Raw genomic sequence first — 22827 nt, 5'->3', positions numbered from 1 at the left:
GGATTCTTTTTGTATGCTCAGTCTCCCACCATCCTCCCTGACTTCAGACTTCATTTTAGGGCCAAGCTCTGCACATCTCTGGAGGGAAGGTCTGGGCTGCTCTCGTTGCTGTTTTCTTGGCCAGTTGGGTGGAGATGCAGCTCAGGCCAGGCACCCACTGGCTTGCAGTGCTCTCCAACACAGCCTACCTGCTGCCCTTCTCTCTGGACTTGGGAGTTGGTCTGATCACTGCTAGGTGCTTCTGGTCAGTGGGGGCCGGCCTTGGTCAGGGATCTTGGATCTGCTTATTCCACTGTCGGCTTCTAGTGGGCCTGGAGGCTAGAACTGGGAGCCTGCTCCATTCCTGGGTCCAAGCGAATGTCTTCTTTCTTGAAAGTCCCCCCCCGGGGTACAGGTCCTGCTTAGGGACAGGTCCCCTCCTCAATCTGCCCTGGGCCACAGAGAATACAGCTGCTTGTTGGCAAACATTCTCCTCATGGAGCTTTGCTGAGTCTAGGATCTTGTCTGGCCCTGGGGCCGGGCCCTTCCTATGCTGTAGTGTTCAGCTTAGACTGTGGCCCTGCCCAGACCCCAATGCCCACAGACCTGCCTGTCTGTCTTCTTCTGCCAGGCTGGGCTGCAGAAACAACTCCCCAGGACGTGTTTTTGGGTTTTCCCATCAGGATTCCCTGTGGTGTGTTTTCTGTCTGGTCAAGTTTGAGGGGGAGCTGAGCTGTGTAGGGATAGTGGATGGAACATCGGACCTTGAGTCAGGGTGACGAGAGTTCAAATTCAGCTTCAGACACTTTCTGACTTTCTCACCCTGGACAGTTCATTGAGTTGCTGCCTACCTCAGTTTCCTCCTCTGGCAGATAAACGGGCAGAACCCGATGATCTCTAAATCTAGAATTCAGTGCCACACAAGGGGGCATCTGGATTCTCTCACCTCTGTTGAGTGGCCTTTTCCATCTGGATGTGGGGCTGGACATGTAGGGTGGCGCAGAGGCCTCAGGGAGCCCTCCTCTGTGTCAGCAAAGGGTCACTCAGGGAGCTCCTTCTGCTGTCCCTCCTGCTTGTCCTGCAGCTATGAGGTGCTCTCCTGGGAGCTAAGGAACCTGGTAACAAAAGATTTAAAAGAATCACTTTGTTGCTTTTTTAATGGGTTGGCACTTTCTTTGTTTCTCTCTTTTTCCTCTTCTTCCTTTCCTTCTTTTCTCCCTCCTAGTCCTTGATTCCCTCCCTACCCCTTCATTTCTTCCTCTCCCCTTCCCACTCCCCCTCCCTCAATCCCTCTCTCCCTCCTTTTCTTCCTACCTCCTTTCCTCCTTCCTTCCCTCCCTTCCTCTCTTCCCTCCCTCCTTCCCTTTCTTTCATTTGTTTGTTCATTGAAAGATTGCATCTCCCTGACTTATCTGGGGTGGGGGCGTGGGGGCTACTCCTGGTACAACCCCTCTCCAGAGCAGGGCCCAGGGCCTTATGCCCAGGACCTTCGGTCAGCCTAGCACACTGCGTTTTAGAACACCTCAGACCTCCCCCACCTTGGCCTTGTGCTGTGCTAGCTGGCATCGCAGGCCACTCATGCTGGGCTGGGCAGGCGGGAATGTCTTGTGGGGGATTTGGGGTCCTCTCTCACTCTCTCAGTCCTGACTTGGTTCACTGGCAGATCAGATTTTCTCCTGGGGTTAAGAAGCTGTTGGCAGTGACTGCCGTGAGCGCAGTTTCTGTCCTCTTTCTGGCCCATCACTTTAAGAGAAGACGTGGAAAGAAGAAAAGGAAAGGGTTGCCATGGGAACCTGGGCATCTGCTCCTGGAATGTGCTAAAACTGCAGCGTCTGAAAAAGGTGCGTGGGCAGCCAGAGGGTGGATCCCCACAGACAACGTGGTCTTGAGTGGGGGCAGGGCCTACACCATGGGGCATTCCAGTATGCCAGGACACAGGGCAGCTTGCCTGGGCTCTGAGAGGTCCCAGACAGCCAGGATGGTCAGAGGTGAGGCCTGATAGGAAGGCTGAGCTCTCTGCCTCCCTGGCTGTTTTTGACAGTCATCAGAAGGAAAGTTGGGCATTATCTTCATTGCCTAGTTAGATAGTTTCCTCTTTATTCTGGTAGCAAATTCGATCAGCTTTCAGAAAAGCCCATTGCTGATGATTTGGGGATTTAAAAAATTTAACATATTTTACTTATTTCCCCAATTCTGTGTTAAACATTTTTTTTAAGCTTTGAGTTCCAAATTCTAGCCTTCCCTTCCTCCCTTCCCCTTTCCCTGCCACAGTCAGCAGTCTGATAGGGTTTATACATGTGAAGTTGTGTAGACCATTTCCACATCTGTCCTTTTGTGTGAGAAGACACAAATCAAAGAGGAATGAAGGAAAGAAGGCGGAAAGTGGCGTGCTTCAGTCTGTATTCAGATGGTATCGCTTCTTCCTTGGGAGGCAAAGAGTACTCGACTTGTCCTTCCCTCCCTCCAGAGTCCTACGTTCATACCCTTTGCCCTGTGTTTCAGGTTACTGGCCACGTCTTGTGGAGGTGCCTCTGTGGCTCCCCACTCCGTGTCCATAGCCCCGGTTCAGACCCTGCTCCATTGAAGGGCCAGCCCATCTGTTTTCCTGCCTCCCCCTTCCTCTGTAGCCTGTTTGCCTTCCTAGTGCCTGGGGTCAGCCCCGGGGATGCAGCTGCCAAAGGGTATTCCCAAGGCCCACCTTCCTTGCCCGCCCTGGGAGCCAGTCCCAGCAGTCTTCCAGTGGCGTCCTTCGTGCCTGGGTGATCTCTGTGCAGGTTCCCGGCCTGGAACATGTTCCCTCCTCGACCCCCTCTCTGCACCTCCTTTTGTCTGTACCCTATCAGGGTGCAGCTGCCTCCTTCAGGGAGGGACTGTGCAGTTTCTGTCTCTGCATCTGCCTCAGTTTCCCACACACACACACACACACCGTTTTCTCTGTGGTGGGTGTCTCCTCTGAGGTTGTGGATTGACTGATGGACACAGTGTGAACCCTCTCGTGTGCACTCCTAGGTTCCAGCTGTTCGAGCAGCCGACAAAACCTGACCCTGTCCCTGAGTTCGACCAAAGACAAGGGGTCTCAGTCCGGCGTCTACACCAACGGAGGCCTTTTCAGCAAATACTCGGGCTCTGTCCAGAGCTTAGCCTCAGTGAGTAGAGCCACAGCACGCTTTCATCTGTGGGTCTGGGGCCCAGGGACCCTTTGTTTACACCCTTTGAGGGGCTCAGCTTCTTTTGGGGGGGGGTGCAAAAGTATCAAACTGCCCCCCCCCACGGTGTTGGAGGTAGAGGGGGTGGGAAAAACATGTGGAGGAGGCTTTGACAGTCCCTAGAAGTATGTGCATGTGCTTCCTTGAAGGGAAACACCCTACAGGGCATCCTTTGTGCCCCTGGGGCATCCAGGTCTTTTCTTTGAGCCCTGGAGCTCTGGCTGACCCCAAACTGGTGGGAAAATGAAAATAACCGAGGGGGAACAATCTGAGCTCTATGATTTATTAGCAAAACAGGCAAAGTGAGCGGGGCAGTGGAATCCCCAGTGAGTCCAAAGATCCTGAGAATCGAGTAAGACAGAGTTTTATGAATTAAGACCAATTAATTAAAAGAAAACAGATGAGCAGGATACAAAATCAGATGGTCTGGTTGGAGGAAATATGAGGGACTTTCCAAGTTGGGAGGGGAAGTGAAACAGGTACAGAGGAGCCCCCCCCCAGGTGTCTGGGAGCAGTCAGTGGAACTTGGGAACAATAACTGAGTGGTAGGGGGCTTGTTTTCAGGTAAGACCCCCGGGGCTGCCTGAGAGTGTGTCAGCCTTTGGATCTGTCTGGGTTTCTAGTCAGCCCAGAGCTGAAAGTCAGGAACATCCTGAGTGAGAGTGCGTCTTTATCAGAATGGGGGCCTGGCCTGTGAGGGTGACCATAAAGCTTGTGGCTGCTCCCATGTATTCTCAGGGCCTCGTGCCCATCACAGCTAGGCTGGGCAGAGGCCTAGCGGCCTAGTGGAGGTGGCCACAGGAGCTGCTCCTGAACCATAGGCCTGCCCCTAGCTCGGCAGGCCTGGCCCTTTCTTGGCTGCCTGCCTTTGATGTAAGGAGCAGGATTGGGAAACCTGCAGATTCCCAGGTGGGTGTGGGTAAGGCATTTATTAGGGCACCGGTGGATCAGTTCTAAGCGTGGATGTCTCTGTCCCCGTGTCATTTTCTCCCTCATATGGTATTCCCTTCACCCTCACCTCCCACCCTAATCTCCAAAATCAATACAAATAAGAAGGTACTGGAGTCACTCTGTGAGTGCAGTCAGGCTGGCTTTGGTTTAACTGCAGTCTTTGGCCAAAAAAGGTGCTTTTCCCTGGATCCAGCAAAGGGTGCCCAAGGCCTCAATTTCCCTCAGCTGCTTTGCCTGCAGTGGGGCTGGACTCCCTTGATGTGTGTAAAGAGTGCCAAGCTTAGTATCTGGCATGCAGCAGGCACTGAATAAAGGCTTCTTTCTTGTTTTTCTGATTGCCCCATGAGGCTTCATGCTCTCTGTTCATCAATGGGGTAGGGGCCCCAGGGCTTGTGTGAAGGGAGGTCCCCCCGGGTGAAGAGCACTTGTAGGAAGATGCCGAGAGTCCAGAGTCCTGCAGAGACTCATCCCTGGGGATGACCGAGCTAGAGGCAAAGCGGAGGCGCAGGAGAGGAGGGACTGAGAGGGCATCGGCACACAGACCCTGAGTCAGGGACTCACTTGCTGGCCTGTGGGCCCCGTCCTTTGGCGGCCTTAGCAACAGGCAGGCAGAGGAGGTGCTGGATCCGATGAAGGCGGGTAGAGTGGCCCTCCTGGGAAGAGCCACTGCCCAGGAGCGGTGCCCCAAAGATGAGACCACAGTGGGAGTGTCCTTTGTGGGGACCCTTCCTGAGCCCTCAGGAGAGCAAGGAGGAGGATCATCAGCGATGAATCAGGGTGATGAATTTACTCATCTTGGGCCTGAGGAAGAACCACTTGGCCGGAGCCTCGACTTTCTCAGGGAAGCGATGGAACAAAACCCCAGGGGCCTTTGGGTTATTGTCTGTGGCTGTGCACGGTCTGTTTCCTAAGCCTGTGCTGTCCCAGAATATGCTCCAACAATGAATCTCAAAGCCCAGACCAGTTCAGGGGAAGATAGCAGGTAGGGCAGAAATAAATCCTGTTGGGTTTTCAGGAGGGTCTTGGCTTCTCCCCATCTGTTGCTCAGTGCCCTGGACTCAAATCTCTACCTCGGCTTGCCAAGTGGCTCGTTTTTCCAAGGTTACAGTTTCTGGAGGTTCCTGGCTGGATGAGAAAGTGAGAAACAGCCTCTTAAAGCCAGTGCTTCCTGCCTCCAGAAAGACTTGACACGGCCTGCTTGTCTGTTCTCCTTTCAGGTCCAGAGTGCCAACTCTTGTCATAGCTGTGCTTGTGGCAATTCTAATTCCTGGGACAAGACGGATGAGGAGGATTTAAAACTTGTCAATATTCCTGTGACCACTCCTGAAAACTTGTACTTGATGGGTGAGAAATGGCCCCCTGGACTTGTTGTGACCCAGCGCAGACTGTCTTCTTTATAATGAGCAATTAGGTGTTCAGTCAGGCCTCAGGGCCTAGAAGAAGGGAAGAGAGAGGAGAGAGGGAGCGGAGAGGGGGGAGAGAGGAGAGGGGGTGGGAGAGAGGCCCTGGTGCACCTTCGCCTTCTCTGAGATGCCTGGGTATTTCCTACCTTTGCAGTGTTCTGACTTGGCACATTTCCTGTTCTGGCACAAAGTCATTGGCTTGTTTGCTCAGCTGTAACCTTCTTTTCTTGGGGGGTGGGGAGGGGGGGTTGTGCTTCTTGTGAGCTGTCCGCTCTCTTTCCCCATCTTTCCTCCATCCCTCTCATTTCCTTTCCCATTTTTTCCTCTAGCGTCTCAGCTGCTCTCTTGTGCTTCATCTCTTCCAGGAACGTTGATTGGACCGGGCACCAGCTTTGTCCAAAGACACTTTGGAGTCGTTGTCTCTAGGAGGGGTTTCTTCCAGTCCACTTCTTGGTTTTTCTCTTGATGCCCACTTCTGGGGGGGGATGTCCTGGCTAAGCTTTGGCCCTCTTGAGCCCCTCCCTCCTCTGCTTCCTTGGGTCCTGGCTGTTGAGCTCTCCAGGGCAACCGCCATCCTTTGGTGCTCAGAGTGGTGGGATTGATGTGGGGAAGATGGGGGAGGGGGAGGGGGAAGGGTCCTTAGGGATTCCTCTTTACAGAATCACACCCTCTTACACACAAAAGCAGTTAGAATAAGATAGTCTTTATTTAGAGGAAGGGAAGGGAAACCAAGAGAGAAGTCCTTGGACTTCTCACGGGGAGAAAGGCACTGAGAGCGCCGCTCTGAGATGCTGATCTCCTTGAGCAGGAGACTGGCAGGTACTTTTATAGAGGACTGATGGGGGTGACCACCTGACTGGGGAAAGTTCCTTTAGTGAGGGAGGACCATCCCCCACTGCTGGTGGTTGGGGGAATTGGGTGAGGGGTGGCTGGGATCTCTCAAGCCATCTCCTCAGGACACAAAGGAAGCAGCCTCACCCAAACTTATCTCCCCAGGGGTGAGAGAGACTAGAATGAAGGGTGGGGGTCGTGGAGTTAGCTCAGTCTGATCTGGTTCCACTTATCTCTCTGGTTTAGTTTCTCAAGGAGAAGGTTCTTTGATGTGCCCCAGAGAACTTCTAGGGTGCTATGGGCCCATAACAGAATCCAGGGCAAAGTCTGCTCACTGCCCTCTTGGTCCAGGCCCCAGTCCTGGGAGCTCATCCCTGGTTGGATGTTGGGCCCCGCCCCCGCTGGATAGCTGGGAATCTCTGCAGCTTCACAGACAGCCATAAGAATCTCTGGTCTGAAACAGCTGCTCTGATCGTTGTCCCAGGGGCTTCCTGTCTGGGCTCACAGCCAGGTGGCACCTCTCCTCACACCCTGCTTGGGGTCAGGGTCCCCTGGGACCTCTTCTTGCCCCTCAGTGCCCTGTGCTTCATGTGCCTGGTGACATGCCTCTTCTGCCTCTGCTCCCCTGGGCCACCAAATGCTGTGCCAGGACTTGATGTGTAGCGTTGTCTTGGGTCTCCATGGAGGATGGGGAGGTGTCCTGGGCTCCTGCCCTCTCTGCTGGGAAGCTGGCCTCCTTCCTTCTTTCTCCTCCACTGTTGTGACTCATCATTTTCTGAGCGTTTTCTCCAGTGTGGTCCTCTGCAGCCCCCTCCCAGATGCAGACTGTGGTGGGCTGCCTGGCGTGGCATCAGCGCTTGGGCCAGGCTCTTAGGAGTGGCTGCATAGTTCCCCGGGGAGGAGGCCATGTCATGTGTAAGCAGGCGCGCCTGGGAGGGAGGAAGACCACCTGTCTTCCACTTGGATCAGGCCATGCGCCCCTCTACTCAGGGCCAGATGCCTTTGGCGATCATTTGGTGAAGAATCTTGGAAGAGCGTCTTGGAACTAGCTTACGTAGGTGCTGCCTAACTGTCAGTTACTACAGAGCTGTGGTTTTGCTGTTTTTAGTTCTGTCAGTCGTGCCCAACTCTTTGTGACCCCGTTTGGGGTTTTCTTGGCAGAGATACTGGAAGGGTTTGCCATTTCCTTCTCCAGCTCGTCTGACAGATAAGGAAACTGAGGCAGTCAGGGTGAAGTAACCTGGCCAGGGTCACACAACTAGGAAGTGCTGGAGGGCAGATCAGGTCTTCCTGACTCCAGACCTAGCCATCTGTGCGCTGTGGCGCCCCCAGCTGCCCATAACCATGCTGAGTGCTGAGGATAGAGACATCTTTCTACTATACTCAGGATTGGTGGACCGAGTAGGCGTTTTAAGTAATTATCTTCCCTTTTCACAAAGAACACCTTTTTATGGTTTAAACTTTGTTCTTGATCCTTTCTTTTATTAGTCTGTCCTCCCCCGCCCAACGTTGTCCATTTCCCCCACCCCACCCCCAGGACACAGCACTGCAGCCTAGAGCACGCCCCATGCACACCTTGGCCCTGCCTGAAAGTGTGTCCTGTCTCCATTTCTAGTCCACCCTCTCTCTTCTCCCTTGGGGAGGAGCTCCCTATTTCATCATTCTTCTGAAGGGGTGGGGAATTCCTGAATGAGCCAGACCCTTTTCTGTCCTGGGAGAGATTCCGCTGTCGCCAAATGTCATTCAAACAAGCCCCAGGCCTGATGGGGCGTGGTTCTTGTTTTTAGAAAGCTGCTCTTAGCCCTTCTTGGCTGCCCAACCCCCTGTCCCTGTTGGGGCATTTGGAGATGTCATTTAGCAAACGCAATCAGGACTGAGCTCCCAGGAATTTTAGTGAACTTCCCAAACATTGTCAATTTCTTTAAAACATTTTCTCCCAATTACAAGTTAAGACAATTTTTTGGGGGGGGGGGGCAATGAGGGTTAAGTGACTTGCCCAGGGTCACACAGCTAGTAAGTGTCAAGTGTCTGAGTCTGGATTTGAACTCTTCCTGAATCCAGGGCCGGTGCTTTATCCACTGCGCCACCTAGCTGCCCCCACAAGTTAAGACAATTTTTAACATAAAAAAAAAAAGTTTTCCCAACAATGCATTGGTGTCTCTGTTTTCCCACATCCCTTCCAACCAACATTTGTCATTTTGCTTTTATGTCATATTAACCTATCTGAGAGGTGTGAGGTGGTACCTCAGAGTTGCTTTAATTTGCACATCTCTAATCAATAGTGGTTTAGGACATTTTTTCAAATGACTATAGAGAGCTTTGGTTTCTTCATGTGAAAATGCCCTGTTCATATCCTTTGACCGTTTCTCAATTGGGGAATGACTTGGGTTCTTGTACATTTGACTCTACATAGCTGAGATATGAAGCCTTTATCAGAAATATTCGATGCAGAATTTCCCCTAAATTGTCTGCTTTCCTTCTAATTTTGGTTGCATTGGTTTTGTTTGTGCAGTAACCCTAATTTCATATAATTACGGTTATCTGTCTTGTGTTTTGTGATGCTCTCTATATCCTGCTTGGCCCTAAATTCTACAGATCTGACAGGTAAACTCAAACACGGTCGTTTCCATAGAAGAAACTTGCTTCCTTCTTTAGGAAAGCCTGAGCCTGAGACACGTGAGACACTTTGGGCTTGGGTTGGGTTCCTGTGGGGACCCCAGAGAGGAGAAATGAGAGTTCTCACACATCTCTGAACATCAGACTCCTCTTCCTGGCCTGTGCAGGTATGGAGCTGTTTGAGGAGGCCTTGCGTCGATGGGAACAGGCGCTCACCTTCCGCAGCAGACAAGCCGAAGAGGAAGCCAGCTGTGGCGCTGTCAAACTGGGCGCTGGTGATGCCATTGCTGAGGAGAGCATTGAGGTCAGTCAGTGCCCCTGCCCTGGGGGTGCTTAGGCTCTGACTGGGGAGAGGAAAGAGCTGAGCTTCAGGCTGCATGCTGGGATGAATGACGCATGGATGGCTACACCAGGGCACCCATGGCAAAGCCCCACATGAGCTTCACACGGCCTGGGGACCGGGCCCGGGACAGGGCAGGCAACCCCACCCTGGGTCTTTCCAGTGCCTGGGGGCCCCCGTGGATCTTGGGGTTGGGATGGAGTGGGTATGAAGGCAAAGCAAGGTGGGGGCAGCAGCAAAGCTTGACAATGCTGTTGGAATGTTGAGAATAACAATAGCAAGTAAGGGTAGCTAGGGGGTGCCACAGTGCCCAGAGTACAGGTCCTGGGGTCCTGAAGACCTGAGTTCAGAGCTGCATGACCCTGGGCAAGTCACTCACTCTCCATGGCCTCTTGGACCTCATCTCGCCTGATGCTCAGACCAGTCCTGGACAAATTTCTTGAGACATGTTGGGTCCAGCTCAGATGCAAGTCCAAGTTCAGAGCCTTTTGTTTTAGGCTGCACAAACCAGAGGAGCAAGGTTTGAGAGTGGCTTTTAGAGGACAGCTGGGTGCATATGTTTGAAATCCAGTTCCTTGGTCACATTATTTTTTTTATCATAAAAATGTTTATTAATTTTCAGTTACATGTAAAGATAGTTTTCAACATTTGTTTTCATAAGATTTTGAGTTCTGGGGGCAGCTGGATGGTGCAGTGGATAAAACACCGGCCCTGGATTCAGGAGGACCTGAGTTCAAATCCAGCCTTGGCCACTTGACACTTATTAACTGTGTGACCCTGGGCAAGTCACTTAACCCTCATTGCCTCACCAAAAACAAAAACAAAAACAAGATTGAGTTCCAAATTTTTCTCCCTCTCTCCCCACTCCCCAAGACTGCAAACAATCAGATATAGGTTATATATGTACAGTCACATAAAACATATTTCTGAATTATTGTGAAAGAAGAATCAGAACACATGGGGAACACCTCAAAAAAGAAAAAAAAAACAGCCAAAAAGTAGAAACAGTACGGTTCAAACTGCATTCAGAATCTATAGTTTTCCATCATGAGTTCTTTGCTTTTGTCTTGGGTCACTGCACGGTTGAGAAGAGCCAAGTCTATCCCAGTGGATCATCACACAATGTTGCCGTCACTGTGTACGATGTTCTCCTGGTTCTGCTCACTTCACTCAGCATCCGTCCACTTAGGTCTTTCCAGGCTTTTCTGAAATCTGCCTGCTCATCATTTCTTTTTTTTTCTTTTTCTTTTTTTTTTTAGTGAGGCAACTGGGGTTGTGATTTGCCCAGGGTCATACAACTAGTAAGTGTTAAGTGTCTGAGGCCGGATTTGAATTCAGGTACTTCCGACTCCAAGGCTGGTGCTCTATCCACTGCACCACCTAGCTGCCCCCTGCTCATCATTTCTTACAGCACAATTGATGGGCACTCCCTTGATTTCCAATTCTTTCCTTGGCCACATTATTATCCATTAAGTGAAATAAACAGATAAATAAATAGCTAATAGGTAGATAAATGGTGAGGAGGAAGACCCTCAGGGACTCTGGCCTAAAGAAAAACAATTGCTTTTTACATCCACGCTGAGCCATGGGGAGGCCAAACAGTGGCCCAAAGACGACCTGGGCTGGGACCGTTGTTGGCCAATCAGTGAGAGCCAGTGTTACTTGGGTTTGAGGAGCGGTCCGTAGAAGAAATCTAGCTTGTAAACCCCAAGATGTTTGGGGGGTTTCAGAAAACAAACATATTCCTTTGGGCAGAGCATCCGCAGGTGGGGATGATTCCCCAAATGGAGAGAGGAAGGGCAGGAAAGGGAAGGGGAAAAGAAAGGCAGGAGCAGGCCAGTTGGGGCGCAGTGGCCATTGTTACAGAATCTCAAAGAGGCTGTACCAGTCTGTGGCTCATTTGACCATTCTTTAGTGGTCCAGAGTGAATAGCAGTTGTTTCTATTTGGGCCAGAAATCCTGAGGTTCCCCCCCCCAATATCCATCTGTCTACTTTATTTTGGCTGGCTAAAAGAGGTACGTCTTTGCCTCATTTCTTGCCTACCCTTAAAGGGCCTTCTCTGGTCATCCTGATGCATATCTTGCTGCTGACCCAGATGGCTCTGGAGGAGAGTGAGGCTGGTGACCTTGCCCATCCCTGCCTCACATCAGTCCAGTTCAGCGCAAGTCATGGTACCCCCCCAGTGTCATTCTCTTGGAGAATGAAGGACAAACAGGAACAACAACAACTTCCATTAAAAGTAGCAAACAGCGCCCCTGCCCAGGCCCAGCAAGATTATGAAGGAAATGCTCCCCTTGGTGCTACTTGGAGCCTTTCATTGGAGAGTGTCCTAAATCAGCTCCTTGGGCCCAGACCTTCATAGAAACCTCACGGTTCTTGACCTATTACGAAGCATAGTCTAGTGGGCAAAGCAGATTTCATTTTGGGAAGTTTTAGAAAAGGTATTTTGACTGCTTGGAATGGATGCGTGAACAAGCACTCAGGAAGTCTGAAGCCCACCCTGGTTCATGAGGAGTGCCTTCTGTTCTTGGGGCAGCCCACAGAAAGGCGGCAGGCCCTAGAGGCTCAGTGGGGGCCTTCTTAGAAGGCCAGACTTGAAAAAGACCTTGGGAATGTCACAGACCCTTGGATGGGCAGGGAAGCCTTCACACGTCTCACAGTCCCATTTTTAAATATGTAGCATAAGAGACGGGCTTCCAAAAGAAGCCACTTAAAATGAAAGTCGGATGTCCACGTCGATGGCCCCCCTGGAATCTCTCCTTTGGAAGCCAGGTCATTTCACAGAGCCGGGCCATATGGCGCCCCTCGGCCCCTGCCGCCATCCCCGTCACTCGATGATGCCGCTGCTCGGGGCTGTTCTGTCCTCCCGAAGCCTTCGGGAGTGTTGACCCTGTCCTTCTCTTGTCACAGGACATCATCAGTGCTGAATTCATCCACAAGCTGGAGTCCCTGTTGCAGAGGGCCTACCGTCTCCAAGAGGAGTTTGAAGCCACTCTGGGGGCCTCAGATCCCAATTCCCTCGCTAACGACATCGGTAAGGTGCCTGGCTTCGATATGTCGTATCCTGGAAAAGGGTAATTTCTGAATACGTGGCTACCGCTTTATCTGGGAGACCAAAGGCTCCTCCCCTTCTCTGTTTCAAAATGAATTTTTTGTCTCCATTTTCAGTTCTAAACCGCCCCGCCCCTCACTGGAGAAGGCAGGAAATGTGATACCCATTGTTTGGGGGAGAGTGGCCAAACATTCCACAATAGCCAGAAGAGTAATTGAGAGAGAGAGAGAGAGAGAGAGAGAGAGAAGGGGCTTCTGGTGGCCTGCCCATTGTCCCACTGACAGATATGGGCAGCAGAGACAAAAGGGGGGACAGTTCTCATGCCATTCACTTGAATGTCTGTTTTCTTTCTGCTTTACTTTTCAAATGAACATAAGAGAGACAGTTCAGTTAGAAATGTTGCTTACATCCCTCCCCTACCTGCAGGCTCACCTGGGCTGGGCATGGAAGGTAACCACGAGAAATTGGGCCGGAGGGCGCTGGCCCTGGGATGTGTCCTCACACACCTTTGCTTGCTCCTTACTGACAGGACTGGGGAGGGGAGGCTGGATTTCATTAGACCTATCTGGGGGCAGGGGCTCTCTGTGAACCTAGGCCCTGAAAAGAGGCAGGGCTGTGTGGGCCTGGCCTGGGAAGGCCAGGGAGGCCCAGAGACACTTCTTGGGGTGAGGGAGATGCCACATTTCAGCCATAAAGGTGCTGAGCTTTTCCCGTCCGATTCCCCGAGGAGTCTGTGCATTTCCCACCCCCCCAGAGAACTCCCTGGGATTCGAAGGCATCCTGCAAGTCTTCCTGGTTGTGACCAGGCAGGGGGGCCCAGAACATCCAGCATGAAGACTTTGCCCATTTCTTGGGGTGACAGCTGGCATCAGCAGTGTGGGAGTGAGGAGAGGGATAAAGGGCGGGGGGAGGAGGAGTTGTCACTCAAGTGTGTTACTGGGGTCCGAATGCTGCTTCTAGACAGAGACAGGAAGCGAGGAGCCAAGTGGACATCAGAGCGATGAGCTGCGGGCAGGGTAGGGAGGGAGCGGGGCAGAGAGTGCCGTCTGGTGTCTAGAGCCCAGGATGTGATTTGTGGAGAGCTGGGTGACCCAGGGACTCTGTCCCAGAAGTCTTGGTGCGGCGTAGAGGCTGCGAGGAGGTGCCACCAGGCACTGAGTGGCAGGCCCCTGTCAGGAAGGTCCGAGTTCAAATCTAGTCTTAGGCACTTAGCAGCCAAGTAACCCTGGACAGGTCACTGAACCTCTGCCGGCTTCTACTTCCCCATCTTTAAAATGGGAATCATTAGAGCACTGTCTTCCCAGGGTTGTCATGAGGACTGAGTGAGGTCCTCTTTGTCAAGGAGGGATGTTCTGGACACAGCTGGCCAGGGTTTGAAGGCTGTTAGGGTGTAAGGTCAGGGAGAAGGGAACCGATGGGGTACCTGGGGGTGGCTCCCATATCAGACAGGTCCATGGGCGCCTCTTTGGAGAATGAAGGGGCGTGGCCATGAGGGCCTGCCCCTGGGGACTAAGGCCTGGCCAGCCTGTGCCTCCTGGGCATGGGCGCCTGCCATGGGGATATCTGGGATGGCTGTGAGCACCGGAGGAGGGGGACGGAGACGAGGCGAACGTGGGGTCGCTTTGTCTGATATCTGCTTTCAGGGCCTGTGCCAAGAGGGTAGAATGGGTACCCAGTGGCACCTGGACTCTGGGAAAGGCTTTGGGGCCTCTCCCCATGCTCTTACCCCTGCCCCCAGGGAGGTCACCTTCCTGTGTGGGAGTGACCAGGGGACGTCCCCAGGCAGGTGTGGACAGGAAGGACCTTCCTCACCTGGCGTTAGTCCAGGCCTGCCATCATTGGTTTTCTGTTGGCATGGCATGCTAAGAAGACCGCTGGCCCTTCATTCTTTCCCCCGCAGCCATCGGCCCTGCCAATCACTCCCTTTCCTCTGGGTTTTCTGGACGCCTCGTCTCCTGGCTCTCCCCCTCCTTCTCTGACTGCTCCTGGGCTCCCAGGAACATAACGACCGTCACCATCGTCCTTTCCTGCTCCAGGCTCTCTGCCGACTTCCAGCCTTGCTTCTCCAGCTGGACACTCGGCTTGCCCGAGACAGAACTAGTTCCCTTCCCCCACCTCCCTAGTCATTGTTGAGGGCACCCCTGTCCTCTCCATCCTGCAGGCTCCCAGCCTAGGGGTCACCCCTAGATCCAAGATGACACCAGGGCCTGCTGATTTCCACTTTGAAGTGTCTCTGGCATTGCCCACCCACCCCCCTTCCCAGGTGCCAACCCCCTCCTCTCATGTCTGGACGATTGCAGCCACTGCTGGGAGGGAAGTCCTCCTGCCTCAGGCTCTCCCCACCCGGTCCATTCTCTGTCCAGTCCTAAAGAGCATGTTGGACCATGTCACCTCCTAATGAGTCAACTCCAGGGGCTCGCGGTGGCCTCCAGAAGCCTGGCATTCCTCCTCCCTTTGCAGTCTTCTGCCACACCACTCTCTGCCTTGGACTGTGCTGTTCTGTAAACAAGACCCTTCACCTCGGGGCTCCAGGCACTGTCTCTGGCACCCCCCAGGGCTAGAATGCTCTCCTCCTCCCAGTCCGACTACTGAGCTCCCCGGCTTTCTTCAAGGCCCAGCCACGATCCCACCGTGTCCCTGAAGCCCCTCCCCTCTGTCCATAGTTACTCACCTGCCATTTCCCCTGCCAGATGTGAGCTCCTTGAGGTCAGGGCCTGCCTTTGCCTTCTTGGTATTCCCAGCACTTGGCACAATGCTTGGCACATAGTAGGTACTTAATTAATGATTACTGACTGACTGACTGACTGACTGACTGACTGACTGACTGACTGACTGACTTCTACCCTGATCTCCTGAGGTCATCAGTACTCTGGGAGGCTCCCTGTGGGTCTGGTCTCTAAGGGCCTCGGACAAGTGAGTTGAAGCCTTGAGGCTCCCCCATGTCTCCGTTGTTCTGCTGGGAACTTTCTGGGTACACGGGGACTTGGAGAGGGCACTAGGGCCAGTGCATTGATTTTGATGACACTGATTGGATCAGTTGGGCTCTGAGGGATGGCAGGGTATGGCCAGGGGGACCTGGGTTCAAATTCTACCTTTAAAGCAGCATTATCCCATCCACTGCCAAAATCACAGGAACCCACCTGGTTTGGCATTGATCTCTGGTTTCAGTCAAGGCCCATCCTGTGCTTCCAGTCTTAGAGCGATCTCGGGGTGGCCCCCCTCAAAGACACCTCCATTCCAGGCTGCAGTTCCTTCTGCCCTGGTGCCCTCCCAGCCCGGGCCTTGGCTGCCCTCACTCAGAATCCTCTGATATGGGTCACACCCCTGAGATCCCAGCTGCAGCCACCTGGCCCCTGGCCCTTCCCCTGGGCAGCCCAGCAACCTCAGCATCATCCTGAGAGGGTCTGTGAAGCAAGACTGCTTCCTGTTCCCAGTGCCCAGCTCGAGTCTCAAGTAGGTCCTTTCCGGCCTTCTCCTTTAACTTTGCCAGAGCCCACCATCCAGCCCATCTCCCCTGCCTTGAGGGCTGCCCGCCACTAGCTCACGTGCCCCATTCAGTCTTGGTTCCAGACCCTGTCTTCTTCCCTCAGGCCCAGGGGTTGGCACGCCATAAGCCATGGGCCTCGTGCAGCCCCTTGTGCGGCCCGCTTGGTGGGGCCCTAGAACAAGGGCCAGTCCCTGCCACCACCTCCTCATGATCCTGTCCCTAGCCTCCTGCTTCCTGGGGAAGTGGCCTTCCTGACCCCACCACCCCGAGAAAGCAGCTTCTCTCTCCTCGTCTGATCTGTGGCAGAGGGGGTCCCTCCTCTTCCAAGTCCCTGGTCTCTTCAGTTTCCCCTCCTCTGTCCTCTTGCTCGTCTTTGTTCTGGCTCCGCATGGCTGCCGTCAGGGGCCCGGGTCACCCTCTCTACAGTGCTCCTTGTGGGGAGGGGGTTATTCCTCACCCCAGTTCTCTGGAAGTCTCTCTGGCTTTTCTGCTCCTTCTTTGCTTTTTTGGCTCCCCTTGACCCACAGGCATCTTCCATTGAATACCCACTGTGTGCCAGGCACTGCACCAGCCTGCAGGCAACAAAATGAGTACACGGCTGGCCTGAGAGCAGGTCACCTCACTGCGATTGGCCATTGTGGCTCTCCTTGGGCCTGCTCCGGAGCAGGTGCTTCTGTTCTTCTGAGGGTGGGGGAATTTCCGCTGGCCTCTACACTACCCAAAGAAGTCTGCTAAGCCAGTCGCTGGGCTGTTGGTGCTTGTTCAGTGTCTGTGGGATGCGCCTCCTGCGTTCACCCCCCCACCCCCCCTCCTCGAAGTCCTGCAGTACTGGTGGGCATGGGCAGCTGAGAAGGAGGTGCCAGGGTTGGTTGTCCTGACTCATGGATGTCGTGCTATGTAAGTTGAGGTCACTGTTGGTTTTCGGAGATGTTTTTCTACACCTGTTGCTGCAGCTCAGAGAAGGGACCTTGGCACTTTTCATGAGTACACAGGATTCCTTGAACTTTTGGCGTCTGAGAGGGATCCCTTTACTAGCAATGACTCAAAATAAGTGGGTGACCTTGTCAGTGTTACATTCACGCCATGGGGACGGTTTCCCAGGACATGGACCTAGAACCTCATCACAATTCTAATTAAAGCTCTATCATAACCATCCATGTGGACAGAACATTTCTTGGCCTCCGTGTTTTCTGGAGAATTATTTATTCATTTCTTAAGCCTGTCTTGTGACACTTGGAGCTGTGGGACCACAGGCACATGCCCATGTTAAGTGACCTCACTTCCCTCCCCTTGGGCCTCAGTTTCCCCATCCGTAAAATCACAGGGTTATTTTGAGGCTCACAGAGGTTGTTTGTAAGAGCTCTTTGTAAACTCCAGGGCTCTGGAGAAGCATCATTCGGCACCCCTCATGTGACACAGAGGAGCATTAGGGTTAGCGGGTTGTTTTCAGACTTGTGTGACAACATAACTCACCAGGAATTAGGCTTTGCAGAAGCAGCTGTCTTGGGCGTAGTTTGGGACGCTGCTGGCAGGGTTGGGGTTCTGTGTCCTGAGCAGCCTCGCCTCCCTGGTTCTGTGGTTGGGAAGAAGAGCAAAGACTAGGGTGAGGGTGGGCGTGGGGGCACGTGGAGGTCCCGAGGGCCCTCAGAGGCTCAGCCAGGAGAGCGTACGCTCTGATGAGGCAGAACGACTGGGAGTGGGGCCTCAGACCTTCAGAGGTGCCAGCCTGGTTCTGCCTGTGACTTTGTTCGTGGGCCCAGGGACTCTCTTCTCGGGGCGGGGGTGGGGGGGAGGTTGGAACTGCATTGGGTCGAGCTGGGATTTGGAGTGTGGGAGGGCAGGAGGGACCGTGCTTGAGGCCCAGGTCCTCCAATGGCCCAGGTCCTGAAGGGGCCTGGTGGGGTGGGACTCCTAGGGGCAGGGCCGTTAAACAGGCCGCACATCGTTTTAACAGTTGCTCAAAGGATGGCCAGGAGAAGGGACACAGTGAAGGCCCAGCGAGCAGGGGTGGGGGCAGAAATGAGAGAACGGGGGCAGCTACGTGGCACAGTGGATAGAACACCAGCCCTGGATTCAGGAGGACCTGAGTTCAAATCTTGCCTCAGACACTTGACACTTACTAGTTGTGTGACCCAAGGCAAGTCACTTAACCCCTGTTGCCCTGTAAAAACAAAAACAAAAGAGTCACCATGGAGGCTCATGTGGACGGTGCTCCCGAGGACAGTTCTGGGCCTGGGGCTTATTTCTCCAGGAGCTGGCGGGAGGGCCCACTGTGCCTGAAGACCCTTGCGGAGGGTGGAGAGAGCTGGAAGGCTCCAGGGCACTCCTTTCCTTGGGGAGTGAGAAGAAGCCACAAGAACCTAAGTGTCTTGGAGAATTGGGAGCCAGTCCACACCTCCTGGGTGTTTCTCGCCAACCCTTTTCCTTGGGAAGACTCAGCCCTCTTCCAGGTGCCTGGGGGTCACCCGGTGTGATGAAGCCATCCCCCTCTGGTGCCGGAGCAGTGAAGCTGGAAATCCTTGGAGACTCCTAGACGGTCACAAAAAGAGCAGGCATCCGGCTTGGCCGCCTGCCTCTGTATCTGGTAGGTGGCCTCCCAGAAAGCCCTCATCGAGCCCACGACAGACCCACAGCATTCTAGTTTGGACCTGGCAGATCTCATGCGTGCAGCTGGAGCCCAGAGATGTTGAGTGACCGGGCTACGGCTGCACAGCTGGCTGGTGGTGGGAGGCTTCAAAGCCCACTCTCCTGTGGCTGAGTCCACCCAACCAGGCTGCCTCGTTTGGTAGTGTAAGAGAGTCATGGGGCAGCTAGGTGGCGCAGTGGATAGAGCACCGGCCCTGGATTCAGGAGGACCTGAGTTCAAATCCAACCAAAGACACTTGACACTTACTAGCTGTATGACCCTGGGCAAATCACTTAACCCTCATACCCCACCCAAAACCCAAAAAACAAACAAACAAAAAAAAGAGATGGGAACATTTCTCCGGAAGCACCTCTGCACAGCGTCACCTTAATCCAGTCAGGGCGAGCCTAAAGGAATGAGGACAGTCCCCCTGATTTGGGTGTTCTCCCTTGGTTCCTTTCATCTTCTGGTTCTGCCATCTGGACTTGGATCCTTAGGCCTGTAAAGAGTCAAATCCAGCCTGGCCCCATCATTCCCACCTGCTCCTTCCCCAGTATTTGTGCTGGGGGCCCCTCCCTGTGGTGGTCGGGAACCACAGCTGTTACTTTAGCTGAAGGCCCTGGGAGGTGGCAGTAGCCATGTGGCCCAAAAACACGTGTTCCTAAAATTCCCCTTTGAGTGGCATCCCTTGCTTGGCCTGTTGCCCAGACTTCCGTCCATGCCATCTGTTTACACGGCCAAGAGACCGTAGAAATCCCGCGCCATCTACAATGCTGCTACCGGTCTCAGAATGGGAGGGAAGGGCCCTGCCCCGCCTTTGGTTCCCAGGTGCTTGAGTCTCTCTCTTGTCCCTTCTCTTCCTGGCCTAGTTCCGCTGGGCAGGAGGAGCGTGGCCGGCCACATCTTCCTGGAGATGGCTGCCACAGATGTGGGGGAGGGCAGCGGTGTCCAGTGACACGAAGGCGTTGGACAGCCCCCATCTGAAAAGGAGACAGGCAGCTTTGGAATCCCAGCTCGGGGCAGAGAGGCGAAAATAGAGCAGATGCTCTCAGAAGGGCAGAAAATAGACTGTACCCAGGGAAGGTGGATGGGAGAAGCCCCTGAAGGAGTGAAGCGGGGGCCGAGCCCCCTGTTCTTCTGCTCTTCAAGAAAATTCTGCTTCAGAAAAAGCTGGCTCATATGCTCTTGCTCTCTCTCTTACTCATACACACCCATATGCGCGTGCACACACACACACACACACGCACACCCCACATGCACTATCGAGTCTTGGGGACAAAGCAGGAAAGCTCCAGGCCAGTCCATCACTCCTTGAAGGGCTCAGTGTGGAACTGAGGAAGGGGGGTTCCCTCATCTGTAGTTCCCTGAGATGGTGTATGTGAGTGTTGGCCCTTGCACACAGGCTCAATGAGGTCTGTGTGATTGTGGCGGATTTCTTAAAAATCTTAAAAATATCTTAAAAAGATTTCTTCTCCTCAGAGTATGAGGAGGGCTTGTGCAGGGGTCAGGGAGGAAGAAACCGAGAGGGGTCTTTCAGTGGTAGCTTCATGGGTCATGAAGGGCTTCATGCCCAGGACTTGACTTGTGCTGCGACTTTAGGGAGTCGGGCACCCAACATTTCGCCGGCATGATCTTACACCAGGAGTCCAGATGTCACCCCATGATGCCACTGGGCCTCTCTGAAAACAAAGGCTAGAATGGCTTGTGGGATCGTGGGAGAGGAAGAAGCTTATCGAGGTGTGAAGGGCAGAGAAGGAGCAGAACTGATGGTTCTGGGGACCTTGGGTGGTGGGCGCCAGTGAGGAGGTGGTGGCAAAGAGCTGCTGCCAATGGGCTTCCCCAGCCTTGGGCTCAGAGGGTGGAGCTGTTGTCATCTCTCCCTCGGCTCCGCTGCCTCCTGAGAGGGTCTTCATCTGTTCCCCACACCTCTGGAGCCTTGGAGAATAGCCTGGGGGTGAAGGCCTTGCCCAAGGTCACAGCTGGCATGCAGCTGGCAGTCTGCTCATCAGCAAGCATTGGAAGTTTGAGTGTGTGTATGTGTGTTTGGGACACAGGGAAGAAGCAAAAAGAGCCCTAATGAGGGAAGATGCCCCTCCCCCGCCCTGAAAGAAAGCCGGCGGGTGTGGGAAAGTGCCTGTCTCAAGGGTTTGGGAGCTTGTGCCTCCTGCTTCTAGTCAGGAGCAGAGGGAACCAGGGAAGCCTGGCATGTGGGAGGCACTTGGCCCATATTTCTGGGGCTTGGTGGAGAAGCTGGACACAGCCACAGCGGGCACGGCCCGAGTGGGACATGCCTTTGGGGAAGGGTGCCGCAGTGGCTCGACCAACAGTCCATGAATATGACTTTCCAAAGGCTCTCCAGCATTGTTGGTTTGGGTCAGATCTGCTCATCTGAGGGCATCTGGAATCTCAGAGCTGCTTCATTTCCATTTCTCTCTCAGTGATTTGAAGCACGTTTATATGTCTGATGAGAGCTTGGATCCTTCCTTTTGAAAACGGCCTCTTTGTGTCCTTTGACTTTTTCCTCAATTGGAGAAAAGCTTTTACACTTATAAATTTGAATGAGGTCCTCATGTATCTTGGAGCGAGAACTTTATCAGAGAAACTTGGGAAGTTTTTTTTCTAGTTAACCGATTTCCTTCTAGTCTTAGCTTGTACCCTTAAATAATTCAACTTATACCCTTTAAAAAAACATAATTTTATTCTTTTCACTTGATTAAAAAAAATAAACCACCTTCTCTACCTTCTCCTCCCTCCTTACCTGATAGGGAAAAAAAACCCCAAACTAAACTTCTACAAGTGTGCATAGTCAAGAGCCCCGAGTCCATCGCTTGTCTGTCAGGAGGTGAGTATTATCTTTCATCATGAGTCCTGTGGAATCTTGGCTGGTCATTTTGTTTATGAAACAATTTTCTTCCCTTTTGGGGGACGTGGGGCAATTGGGGTTAAGTGACTTGCCCAGGGTCACACAGCTACTAAGTGTCAAGTGTCTGAGGCCACATTTGAACTCAGGTCCTCCTGACTCCAGGGCCGGTGCTCTATCCACTACGCCACCTAACTGCCCCCGAAACAATTTTCTCGATAAAGAAAAGGGCGATGGGGTGAGAAAGACAAAGTATGCTTAGCACCAGTGCTGTAGATTGGATACAGTGTTGAATAGTTGCCATCTGTAGTTCTAGCTAGACTGTCTAGCAATCTAATGAGTGGTCGCCAATAAATTAGAAGCTTTAGCAAGAGTTTGGACTTTTAAGCATTTATTAAGGAGCATAAGAATTTGGTGAGGAGAAAGAGGCCTAGATGCCTATGTCTATCTATCTCAGGGAGCCAGCGTCTCAGCTCCACTCCACCCGAGATCCCAGAGAAAAAGAGCCAGCCTCCCCCTTCTTCGTCCCATGAGTCTCCTGTGAAACCGAAAACAGCTTGTCCACATACACGGCTCCAAGCTAATTGGCTGGTAGCTTTGATCGACGGTACCCACGAGCAAACGTCGCTTCCTGACGCCAAGGAACTGACCTTCCAAGCCACATGGCTTGTTCTCAGACGCCTTCTCCTCATGGTGGAGCTTTCCTACAGTATCTCTCCAGCAGGGTGCATTGCTCCAGTTCTCACAGTGTGCTTCTGTTCTGGTCACCTGTGCCTCTGCTTTCCCTCACCGGGAGCTCAATTACAGGTTGTTATCCTTTCTTTCCTTTTAAGCCCTTCTTTTCGATCTACCCACCATGGTTAGAGTTTGTTTTCCCGAGGCCACATCTCTTCCTTCTCTCCCCTCCCTCTTATTCCCCATCTTCCATCTCCTGCTCCCCTCCTGTTCTCTTGGTGACTGTAATGTACTTTTGTATCCACTTCAGTGCCTATATGTATATTCTTCATTCTTTTGACTAGCTCACATGAAAGGGAATTAGGCTTGTCTTTTTTAGTCTTTTGCCTTTGTTGGAATATTTTTTATTGTGTGATCATTCATTTCTGCTTGGTCTATTCGAGTTTTCCAGGAGCTTGCTTCTTATTACAAGTGGTCAATTCACTTTTCAGTTCCTCCTTCCATCACTCTCATTTCATTTATTTATTTATTTTTAGTGAGGCAATTGGGCTTAAGTGACTTGCCCAGGGTCACACAGCTAGTAAGTGTTAAGTGTCTGAGGCCGGATTTGAACTCAGGTACTCCTGACTCCAGGGCCGGTGCTCTATCCACTGTGCCACCTAGCTTCCCCTCTCATTTCATTTATAAAGTCATTTTTAGCTCTTCCCCGCCCCCCCAACTCTTCATTTCTTCCTGGAATTCTTACTGAATTTGTGATCAAGCATGTTGAGGTGTTAGAATCCTCTTGAGTGCTTCTGTCT

The 22827-nt window shown here is 52.8% G+C and overlaps 1 protein-coding gene across 1 annotated transcript in view; it reads left to right on the top strand.

Annotated features, from left to right (window-relative positions):
* Positions 1–22827, top strand: part of MIGA1 (mitoguardin 1) — a 64674-nt gene that overhangs the window by 10712 nt on the left and 31135 nt on the right. The window contains exons 3-7 of the mRNA XM_044002250.1: positions 1643–1820; positions 2989–3125; positions 5354–5480; positions 9154–9290; positions 12238–12361. Of these exons, the coding sequence (XP_043858185.1) occupies positions 1643–1820; positions 2989–3125; positions 5354–5480; positions 9154–9290; positions 12238–12361 (703 nt within the window). The remainder of the gene's footprint in view (positions 1–1642; positions 1821–2988; positions 3126–5353; positions 5481–9153; positions 9291–12237; positions 12362–22827) is intronic.

This window comes from Dromiciops gliroides, chromosome 4, assembly GCF_019393635.1.
Source record: "Dromiciops gliroides isolate mDroGli1 chromosome 4, mDroGli1.pri, whole genome shotgun sequence".
NCBI lineage: Eukaryota > Metazoa > Chordata > Mammalia > Microbiotheria > Microbiotheriidae > Dromiciops > Dromiciops gliroides.
The sequence above is the reverse complement of the archived record's forward strand: the minus strand, read 5'-3'. Positions and strand labels throughout refer to the sequence as shown.